Source organism: Schistocerca nitens, chromosome 7 (assembly GCF_023898315.1).
Source record: "Schistocerca nitens isolate TAMUIC-IGC-003100 chromosome 7, iqSchNite1.1, whole genome shotgun sequence".
Classification (NCBI taxonomy): Eukaryota; Metazoa; Arthropoda; class Insecta; order Orthoptera; family Acrididae; genus Schistocerca; species Schistocerca nitens.
Genome location: NC_064620.1, coordinates 410162963 through 410174558, shown reverse-complemented (window position 1 = coordinate 410174558; position 11596 = coordinate 410162963). Strand labels below are relative to the sequence as shown.

The window sequence follows — 11596 nt, the reverse complement described above, 5'->3', positions numbered from 1 at the left end:
GGGAAATACGGAAGAGTCCGATCCCGCCCGTCTGCTTTGACCCAAGACGTCACAAATATGGCGGAAACAAAAACAAACACACACACTTTCCACAAGAAGCCTAATGACACTAACGGGACAAGCGCGGGAAATGGGGTGTTTTGGGTGGGGGGCAAACTAAATATAAACAAATTTAGACGCCTTGCGTAGCTACAACGTGTAAGTGAAGACAGCCATGCATGAATACCCACCCACCTCCCCAGGGGTCGTAACCCCTGCAACCCATAGAAGATAAAGATGCTTCAGTAGCTGATTAGTGTTTTTTGTCTTTTAAAAAAAAATCTCACGTGATAGAACGAACAGATCAGAAAGATAAATATAATAACCTAAAACAGAAATTGGAGGAAACAGATAATTAAAATAAGTAATAAGTGTTTCTAAATTTAAAAAAAAATCTCATGAGATAGAACGAACAGATCAGAAAAGTAAATAAAATAAGATAAAACAGAACTGGAGACAGCCACACTCAAACCAAACTCCGCGCCGTCATGACGTCACACACGACAACACCCTTACGTCACGAGTCAAAGCCGACGCGTGTTATTGTAGAACAATATTTAGTGTTTTATTTTCATTATAGGAATGGATTTGTCTGTTTGTGGGTATGTAATTTTCGTTACTGTCTGTCTACGCGAGCTTCGGTTATTCCTCGATATTTCCGTGTGGTAAGTTCACTTTTCCATTTGCTTCTTTCACTGTATTTCGCTATTTTGACATATATCACTGTTTTATTCCACCAATATGTGTATTTTCGTGTTGTGAAGTACGTAATAGAAATTTCTCAGCTGTCGATCTTCTTTCGTTTCCCAGCATTAGTATCAGTGACACATTTTCGAATGTGTACTTGCTATATTACAGGCGAAACCCCCCGACACAACTAAAATATGTATCCCGTCCTTCACTTCGCATTTACACTGACTCTATATATGTCAATTGGCGAGCAAGATAACAAATGTAACTAATGGGATACTATTAGCGTCCAAGGCAACAAGAAAACTGTACCCCATAGCTATTGAAGTACGGGATACAAATTGTACATGTGTCGTCTTCTTGTCTCCGTGTAGTTCAATTGAGGTACAGGTTGCAAATGTAACGTACGTCTGTTTCCACCTTTTCGTTTCCAGTGTACATATATAGAGGTCAACGGAAGTCTGGTATACATATATTACATACGTAGGTCCTTCTGTCATCAGTAGTACTGATTTGTATGTAACAAAAGACTGTTAATAATAGCGGAGACGAAATACACAACACATCTACATGTGAATCCAGGTTTTGGCGGCGCAAAGACTGTTCCATTAAGTTTCTTGCGGGTGCACACCCGAAACTTAATGCAACAACACATCTACAATTTGTATCCCATTTTCCACTTAGGGTTTGATACATCGTTCAAGTGAAGAACAGGACAGAAATGCTAGTGAAAACGAAGAAATCGACGTACGCTGAACTTGTATCCCGTACTGCACTTAGCAATACAGTTCGAAAGAGTTTCGAGATACAACTGACACACATGTAACATGATGTATTCTTTGCTAGTAATATATTTCATTCATTTCTTTCCATTGTAATTTGCGGAGAAATACTAAGATACAAACACGCGATATCGTTATATATGTGAAGTACAGTTTTTCTCTCTTGCATACCTATAGTTCCTGAACATTAGTGGGGTCAACAGAAGCGTCCGATCTTACCCGTCGGCTTTGACCCGTGACGTAAGCGTGTTGTGGTGTGTGACGTCATTACGGCGCGGAGTTTGATTTGCGATTGTGGCGTGTTTGTAGATGTCTTGTTTTTCTTTGTCGTGCTCTCTGGTGGTGTGTTCATGGTTTTCGTTTGTTTCGTTTGTTTCGTGTGGTGGGGTCAGTTTTCTGTTGCTCAGGTGTTGGATTTGAAGCGGAATTTCTAATAGTGAGTTAATGGTTAATTTTATGCTCATTGCTGTACGTCGGGTGAGTTTGTTATTAAGTGTATTCGGTTGTGGTTTTTTGTTCAGGAATGGATATGAAAGACCGGATTAATAGTTCTCGGTTGAGGGCTATGATGGGGGAGACAGCTTTAGAGCTGATTAAATTTCTTCAGCTATTTGGCTTAATTGCCGAGGTCGTGAAGTGCGGTGTGTGCCGTGAACCTATGAAATTGGTTAAAGTTCCGGACTCTCGGACCAGGGACGGATACATGTGGTGTTGCCGGAAAGATGGCATATGGCGTTCTGTAAGGCGTGGTACCTGGTTCGAGAAGTCTAGATTGGCCATGCGTGAGATTGTGCTTATTACGTATTATTTTTGTTACAGTTGCGGACAGAGTTTTTGCGCGTTTGAGACTGGTGTGAGTGAGAGGACTGTTTTAGACTGGTATTCCTTTTGCCGCGAGGTGTGTTCCGAATTTATTAAGTACAGGGGTAAGTTGGGTGGGCATGGGGTGCTTGTGGAGGTGGATGAGTCGCAGTTTGGTAAAAGGAAGTATGGGAGGGGGAAGTCTGTGGCTGGTCTTTGGGTGTGGGGGGCTGTTGTTCAGGGGGGTGGGGGTACTGAATGTGTTTTTAGGATTGTGGAGGGGAGGTCGAAGCCTGAATTAGTGGGGTTAATTGAGGAGTATGTAGAGCCGGGGTCCACAGTAGTTTCAGATGCGTTTTCTTCATATAGGGGGTTGGGTGAGAGGGGATTTAATCATTTAGTAGTGAACCACAGTCTAGAGTTTAAGAATTATGATACTGGGGCTTGCACTAACACAATTGAGGGGATGTGGGGAGCGGTTAAGTCAGTTCTTGGGAGGGGGAAGAGGCGCTCTTCCAACCTTCAGTCTCATTTAGATGAGTACTGTTGGCGGAAGAGTGTCCCAGAGGGCTATTGCATTCTTCGGGTTTTTTTAAGGGCTGTGGGTAAAATGTATAGACCGAAAGTGGTTAGTTAGGGTGGGCTGGGTAGGTGGGTGGGTGGTTTATTTTGTTGTATAGTGTTTGTGTGTTGTATTTTGGAGTTGTGGGGGAGGGGGTTGACGTTTGGGTGGGTTGGGTTTTTATTTTACTTCAGTATTTTTTCGTTGGTGTGTGTGTGTGTGTTTTTGTATGTGTGTGTGTGTGTGTGTGTGTGTGTGTGTCTGTGCGTGCGTGCGTGTGTGCATTTGTGTGTGATTGTGGTGGCCAATCTAGTTTGTGGAGCTGGAACTTTTTTGAGGTAAGTTCCGTTTTTTTTTTTTTGGTTATTTATGTATGTTTTGTGTATTGGGTATAGGTTGGAAACATCCGATCTCACGCGTCGGCTTTGACCCCTCACGTAAGGGACCTACACATTGATCTGTAGCGTAGCCCTGAATACGAGGTTAGGTTGGGAGTTTTTTTTTGGAATGCGGCCGCGGCAGCGGCCGCCTATGATTCGAAAATATTGATTTGACACTAATGAACATGTATACGTAATATGAAGCAATTTGATGAACATATTGATCTGTAGCGTAGCCCACTTGAGGTTAGGTTGGGAGTTTTTTTTTTGGAATGCGGCCGCGGCAGCGGCCGCCTATGATTCGAAAATATTGATTTGACACTAATGAACATGTATACGTAATATGAAGCAATTTGATGAACATATTGATCTGTAGCGTAGCCCACTTGAGGTTAGGTTGGGAGTTTTTTTTTGGAATGCGGCCGCGGCAGCGGCCGCCTATGATTCGAAAATATTGATTTGATCAATATGTTCATCAAATTGCTTCATATTACGTATACATGTTCTTTAAACACGTATTGGTATTTGGTCAGTTTTGTGATGTTGATTTACTTCGTTGTTTTGCGTGGTTTTGAATGGCGGTCGGTCGCTACATTTCTGTATATTTAGTTTCTCCGCACCCAAAAACCCCTAATTTCCCACGCTTGTCCCGTTACAGTCATTAGGCTTTTTGTGAAACTTGTGTATTTCAGTGTTTACAATACGTATGCGATGTTTTTATATCCGCCATATTGGAATTGTTTATACTCGTTTCCGCGGTATTTGTGACGTCATGGGTCAAAGCCGACGGGTAAGATCGGACGCTTCTGTATTTCCCATTAGTGGTGGGTAGTGGTGGGCAGGAAATCGCGTATCTGTTAGAAAACACAGTGACTGAGAAGTCGCAGATATCACAGTAGCAACTTTACAGAATCTAACTGCGATTTCAGTTACAGTTAGCAGTCGCTAGTAGTATTTCACATTCAAAGACGTGAGCCATCTATTGGTCGAATTTAGCACTGCTTTCTGCGATTTCAGTGACAAGTCGCAACTAAGAGTCGCAAGTAGCAACTAAAAAGCGCGGTTAACAGTGGCACCTGTTGGCCAAAGTTCGTACTACGTCCATCTTTGCGGTACGCTATGGAGTCCAACTGCGATTTCCGTGACAAGTCGCAACTAAGAGTCGCAAGTAGCAACTAAAAAGCGCGGTTAACAGTGGCATCTGTTGGCCAAAGTTCGTACTACGTCCATCTTTGCGGTACGCTATGGAGTCCAACTGCGATTTCCGTGACAAGTCGCAACTAAGAGTCGCAAGTAGCAACTAAAAAGCGCGGTTAACAGTGCCATCTGTTGGTCAAAGTTCGTACTACGTCCATCTGTGCGATACGGTATCGAGTCTAACTGCGATTTCCGTGACAAGTCGCAACTAAGAGTCGCAAGTAGCAACTAAAAAGCGCAGTTAACATTCTTTGTCGAGTGCGATCTGTTGATCACTTTCGTACTTCGTTATAAGGACATGAGATGAGATCGATGTATGGTCGAAGAATTGAACCACGGCCTATGTTATTGGCGGCTGATTCGATCCCATTCGTTAGGTCTACGTCACTGGGATTACCCCAACTAGTTGAATTTCAATTGTTGAAAATTCCCCGAGTGGGGACAGTATTACCTGATTTTCTTCCATTTCGTCTCTGGTCGTTCAAGGGTTTACTTTTTGTTTCTGCCAAGATGAAACGATCACGGAGGAGCGAATTGTGGAATCATTTCACTGTTCTGGATGAAGAGTATGCAAAATGTGGTTTATGCGGCAAAAAGTTGTCGTACAGAACCAGCACGACGAACTTGAAGAAACATATCGAAAGGTCGTATGTAATGGTGAACTTTGCGACAAATTCTTCAAGATCCGTCGACCCTGTGTTGCCAGAGCCAGGTATGTTGCAACAACTGAGTGTTTTATGGGATGATTAATTGTTTTTTGTCTGCACTCTTTTTAAAACAGCGCTGTTAATACCAAGAAAACAACATGCTAGGCTGGGTGATATTTTAAGTAGATCATTTAGAAAATTTACTCTTGGGGCTAGGATTGTACTTTCAATTTTCTACCTATGGTATATGCGTTTGTAAGTGTAATAATCCCCATCGAGCTTAACTGAAATTTGAACAAGATATTCTCGCCGTCCGTGGCACTTGAAATGTGCGCCATTGTGTTGTGCTGTTGGCAATGCCACGTGATAGCAATAGCCAATAAGAATTCGACATAAACGCCCGAGGCAGCCGTTACCAACATGCGCGCACAACGTTTACACAGGGAAACACTTATAATTTCTTCAAACACGACCATTTCCTGTGGAAATTGCGCAGTTGTTCCTCAAATAGTTAAATGACATTAACTGTCCGAATTATAGTGAACATTTCAGCTTCTTTAAGTATAAAATTCGAGTTGAAAATATAGGCACTTATGCAGTTTAGCAGGTACGGAAAAAATTTTTCATTTTTTTTCATAATTTGATCTGACTCATCATCATGTGTCGTTATGCGGTGGGGGGAGTCTGCAGTGCCCCCCCCCCCCATCCCCCCACAGGCTTCATTAGTGTCAAATCAATATTTTCGAATCATAGGCGGCCGCTGCCGCGGCCGCATTCCAAAAAAAAAAAAAACTCCCAACCTAACCTCAAGTGGGCTACGCTACAGATCAATATGTTCATCAAATTGCTTCATATTACGTATACATGTTCTTTAAACAAGAGTACATCAAACCATGTATTAGGTTTTCGAAATTTCGATATTTCATTTTTTTGCCATGTTGGACTTAGAAAAGTTGCGTTTAGATTAAGCGACAAAAGTTAAAGTTCTTAAAACAATTTTTTTGATGTAAATAATTGACTGGGGCGAAAATAAATATCGTATTCGTAATCAGCGTATCACATTTGACTATAATCGATCAAATTTTGAAAAAAAAAATGAAAAATTTTTTCCGTACCTGCTAAACTGCATAAGTGCCAAAATATATAGCGTAGTGTAACAGGCTGCAAAGCAACCCGCGAGCCCGCTCTATTTAAACTAGAACGTGGAAGTTCACTTCCCTGAAATTTATGTTCTACGTCAGACAGTAATTAGAAATAAGTTTCCACTTTTTTTGTTGCTGTATAGTGTAACTCAAGGCTGCGATTTGATTTTGATTGTACCAAATTAACATCGAGTGAAGTGCGATGTAATTTAAAATCTGAATGGTGTATTGTATTTCACGTGGATCTTAATTACTGTTATATAAGATTTCAAACTTGAAGTGGCGCGAGGAAAGGTTTACATTGCACGTATAATTAATAGAACAGAACAGAATCTTTATTTGCCTATCGGTATGTTATCCATACAATTGGCGTCGTCAATAATTGAATACATAAAAGCAAAATATAATTATGCAAGTATTAATGAGCAGGACAAATATACATATGCCAAAATAATGGTAATAATAAAATAATCGTAATTACAGTGGTACTACACAGTGTTAACATAACAGCAGTAGTAATAGTTAATTACATTTATCACATATTATACAAAAGTATCTATATAATTATGTGTTATCTTATGTAGAAAAAAAGTGTGAATGCTTATACATTACTGTCGCACACCTATAGTCATACTTCATTATGTAGTTACCACCTGGTTACTGCTAGTGCATATTTCCTGTCTATCACTGTTTAGAAACTCATCAGTTGAGAAGTATAGCATACATTTGAACCACACTTCTATGGGATGCTTCAAACTATTCGTTAATAGAGTGCTTTCTGTTCTTATGATTTAATGTCAGTCTTGAGTATGAAGATCTAGATTACTGTTATTTTGGATGTTATGAGCATGGAGTTGGGATCTTAAATTAAAATTCTTAATGTAAGTACACATACGGGGCAGAGTCATTATCTTGAATTCTTTAAAGCGTTTTTTTGCAGCTTTGTCTTGGTGGTGGATGCAATATACATCTGCTTTCTTCTACCACTTCAAGATGGTACTTGAATTCACTGAGTTACCCCAAAACAGTATTCCATACAGCAATCACGAATGGAAGAAAGAAAAATATGCAGAAATTAATAAATGTTTACTAATAATGCATCTCATGTTGTGTAGTAGGAAGAGAGTACTAGCAAGTTTGCCACACAGATGATTTATATGCTTATCTCATGTGAGTTTTTGATGTAAATGCAATTCCAGTAATTTAACACATTTTGTGTCTTGTTTAAATGTCTTTAGGGTGAAGTAAACTACCTCCATTTTTATTTTCTGTATTGATAATTGATTGGCCCTGCACCAGTCACTGCTCATTTCACTTACAACGTTGTAGTATTCTAAAATGTATTTCTGATTTTCTCCATCAGTGATGAGTGTCATGTCATCAGCATACAGTACTTGGAAAGTAAATTGTACTCTAAATGTATATCCTGCCTCTGTTGCTGACACAATCTGTATGCTGATGTTCAGCTTATTGTTTTATAGGTGAAGCCTCTCTTGCAGTGGAGTTGCCAGAAGAAGGCACCACAGCCAGCAGCACACAGGGGGAAGCAGTTCCCTTCACATCAAAGCATCAGACAGCCATCACAGAATACGTTCCCAAAAGGATGGGACAGATTCAAAAGAAGAAGGTGGATAGCAAATTAATGGGTCTGTTCACAAAAGACTATCAACCTTTCTCTATTGTAAATGACTCAGGATTTCGTAGTTTTGTACATGCACTGAATCCCGCTTATGAAATACCGAGTAGAAGGACTGTAACAAATGTAATGTTGCCAGCAGCATATGCAGAAGCAAATGAGAAAGTACAACAAAAGCTGCAAGGCATAAAGACAATCTGTCTAACAACAGATTGCTGGACATCAGCTTCTAATGAAAGTTACATAGCTGTGACTGGACATTTCATAAATGAACAATTCAGATTACAGTCTGTACTGCTGGAATGCAGTCATTTCAGTGGTGCCCATACCAGCTCAAATTTGTCCACAGCTTTGATTAAAATTACAGACAAATTTAGTCTTGGTGGCAAAATTTTAATGGTGGTCATGGACAATGCACCAAATATAAAAAATGCTATTTCCACCATTCTCAAGTGGAAACATTTTGGTTGTTATGCTCACACTCTTAATTTAGTTGTGCAGGATGCACTTAAAAATGTTCAGGAAGTTCACCAGAAAGTCAAGACAATTGTAGGTTTTTTTAAAAGGAGCAGCAGTGCAACAGAGCGGCTCTTAACATGTCAACAGAACAGTGGCAAAGTAAACATCAAGAAATTGATCCAGGACTTGCCCACAAGGTGGAATTCAACCCTGTTCATGTTGGAACGTATTGTCGAATTGTCAGAGGCAGTGAAAATTACAGTTGCCCTTTGTAACAGGCCCACAGATCTTCCGTCACTGTCAAATGATGAGTGGGAAATCTGCTCCGAACTCTGTTCGATTTTGAAACCGTTTGAGCAGGTTTCGAGGCAGCTCAGTGCAGAGGAGTACCCAACTGGCAGCTTGGTAAGTTAATAAATTACATTATTTGGCTCATGTAAGTTCAATGTCATTTTATCGTATACTTTCCTTATATGTTGTGTAGTTGTTAGCATATTTGTCTCAATTTTCAGGTTATAGTCCTGACACGTGGACTTCTGGCAGTATGTGACGAAATAGCCAAAATGCAGTTACATGAAGTTTCAATGAAAGTTGTTGAGGCACTAAAAGGAGGGCTTACAAACCGGTTTTCGAATCTTGAGCAGAGCAGGTCCATTGCCCTTGCTACTCTGCTGGATCCACGTTTCAAATTGCTGGCATTTCAGAACCAGGCAGCAGCAGACAACACGAAGAAACAGTTAATTAATATTGTTGCCCAGAAACTGGAAAAATGTAGGCCCATAGGTATTCAGCCTTCACAATCTGTTGAGCCAAATAATTTGGCAACTGAGTCCTTGTCTGTGTGGGGCATATTTGATAAGTTAGTGAAACATGCACAGCCACAGGGCACAGTACAGTCATGTGCTATTGTAGAGGTTCAAAGGTACATTGACAGCTCAGTCATCAGTAGAAATGAGGATCCTCTGGCATGGTGGAGACAAAATCAGTACATATACCCAAACATTGCAAAAGTAGTGAAAGAGAGGTTTAATGTTGTAGCAACTTCTGTGCCTTGTGAGAGGGTCTTCTCAAAAACAGGACATTTAATAAATGACAGAAGAACCCGCCTCAAGCCATCGAATATAGAAAAACTAATATTTCTGAATGCCAATGGTACCTGTGATTAGTGCTGGTAAGTGATACATCATTAGAACACAGTACATTGTTAAACTACTCATAATCAGAATAGTTGTATATAAACAAGAATAATTATTATCTTCAATATGTTCCTTACATGCATACACTGTCTTGCAGAAAATTCTGGAACCGTGTGAGGTTTCCTTCCATGGAGGTAACTAGGCACTTTCAACACAAGCAAACAAGACCACACAACTGTATGATGCCTAGCAAAATGTAAAATATGTGAGTATTTGTGTCCAATATGTGTAGGAAACCTTTTACTCTTCTCGAGCCCATGTTGTCATGTAGAAAATTGTGAACTCATTTGTATTTTTATTATATGCAGGTAACTGGGCACATTCAACACAAGCAAACAAGACCACACAACTGTATGATGCCTAACAAAATGTAAAATATGTGAGTATTTTGGTGTTTCATAATTCATGCTAAGAATAATTTTGCCTGAATAAGTTATTTAGGATGTATGGGATAGAACTAGGAACATGAATGAAATAAATGTTTGGGCTCTGATTCACTTTGTAACTGTGCAAAGTTGAGTGTTATAATGTATTGCACTAAGATAATAGCATAATCCTTACACTATAAAGGATCACAAACAAGTCATTCGTCATACACTGTGGGCTTACTAAAATTTAATTTTTTTTCCTTTTGTTCCAGATACCTTTCACTTCCTGCAAGTATTTCACTGTGGCATAAATGTGAGTTAAATCACTAGCATCAAAAGATAGGTAACACAGACCATTGATATCACTTCCAAGACTGTGTTTTCTTTGTCATATTAGTTTCTGTTTGTTGAAAAACACAGATTTAGTTTTGTTGATATATGCACGGTAATGAACAATTTAATGAGGCAGAGACCACATATTTTTAACCAGAATTTCATCATCATCCACTACTATATTTAAATCTTATAGATCGTCAACTATTTGTTCATTCGTTTGTCCACAGAAAGGTGACAGAGGAACAGGTCATACTGGGAGCAGTAGGTCTGTGACTTGGATGGAGCACAGTTACTGATTTGATGCCATTAAGGCACAAGGCTTTTTAATGATTAAAATGGTGAGTGAATGTAAGTACTGGAAGTGTTATTTCTGTATACTAAAACCTGCTGCTTTAAGTTATGTTTCAGAAATATCTTGAGCACCTCGACTTGAAAAATAACAGGAATACCATCTAGAATATTACAAGTGAGGACAGTCAGTCAATGATAATCCATGAGCTTAGGCTGAAGGAAAAAAATTCTATACATGTAATAAAAGTTGATTGTAATGTGTGATGTTGTAGACATACAATAATCTGTTTTGTGTTATCTTTTACATAATGAATTTGGTGACAACATGTGGATCAAAACTGGAATGAGCAAAGAATACCAACCAAATTTAAAACCCAAAAACCAGAAAGAGCCACGACCAGCGGTGGAACACACGCAAGTTTGAAAAATTTGTTCTACATGCACACTAATAGTGATTCTTTTCTTTTTGTTGTTGTTGATTGTAGATGTACATATATGTCCCTGTCTCCTGCTAAAAATGAACCATCCTAACTAGCAAATTTTACTTTGTTATTTAGAACTTTTTTAATTGCATTAATTACGAGCCACCTGCACTTTGAGAGGACTAAAACTGTTGAGATTTTATGATTCATTCAATAACAAGATTAATATGTGGGGTATGTGAAATGTGTGTACATGTTTGTTTTGCTCATACTTGTACAAATGTTTCATGTAACCTGACGAGGCGAACCCAAGATTCAAGAAGATGAAGAAGAGGAGGAGGAGGAGGAGGAGGAAGAAGAGGAGGAAGAGGAGGAGGAGGAAGAAGAGGATCCCTCAAGACTGCAACATAAAATATTTAATATGTAGCACAACAACCATACACAGTTGATAACGTCCTTCTGGGGTTTTGAGGAGCTGGTTTTCCTTCAGACCGTGGGCAAATGCCAGGACGTATAAGTTTCCAGCTCAGAAAATGCTCATTTTTATGAATTTGTCAGTAAAATGCTGTAGATAAATACCAAAAGAAAAATGCTTTCTGTAACACAGATCTTTTATTAAAAATGTGTCCTAATAACAAAAGTTGTAAC

General features: G+C 39.4%; 1 protein-coding gene across 1 annotated transcript; it reads left to right on the top strand.

Moving 5' to 3' along the window:
- The first annotated feature begins 5105 nt into the window (after nucleotides 1-5105).
- Nucleotides 5106-11190, top strand: LOC126195662 (E3 SUMO-protein ligase ZBED1-like). The gene is made up of 7 exons (XM_049934287.1): nucleotides 5106-5163; nucleotides 7722-8740; nucleotides 8848-9506; nucleotides 9629-9736; nucleotides 9840-9910; nucleotides 10172-10212; nucleotides 10463-11190. Exons 1-3 carry the CDS (start codon nucleotides 5106-5108, stop codon nucleotides 9499-9501), a joined length of 1731 nt encoding a protein of 576 aa, XP_049790244.1. The 3' UTR covers nucleotides 9502-9506; nucleotides 9629-9736; nucleotides 9840-9910; nucleotides 10172-10212; nucleotides 10463-11190.
- Nucleotides 11191-11596: the final 406 nt, after the last annotated feature.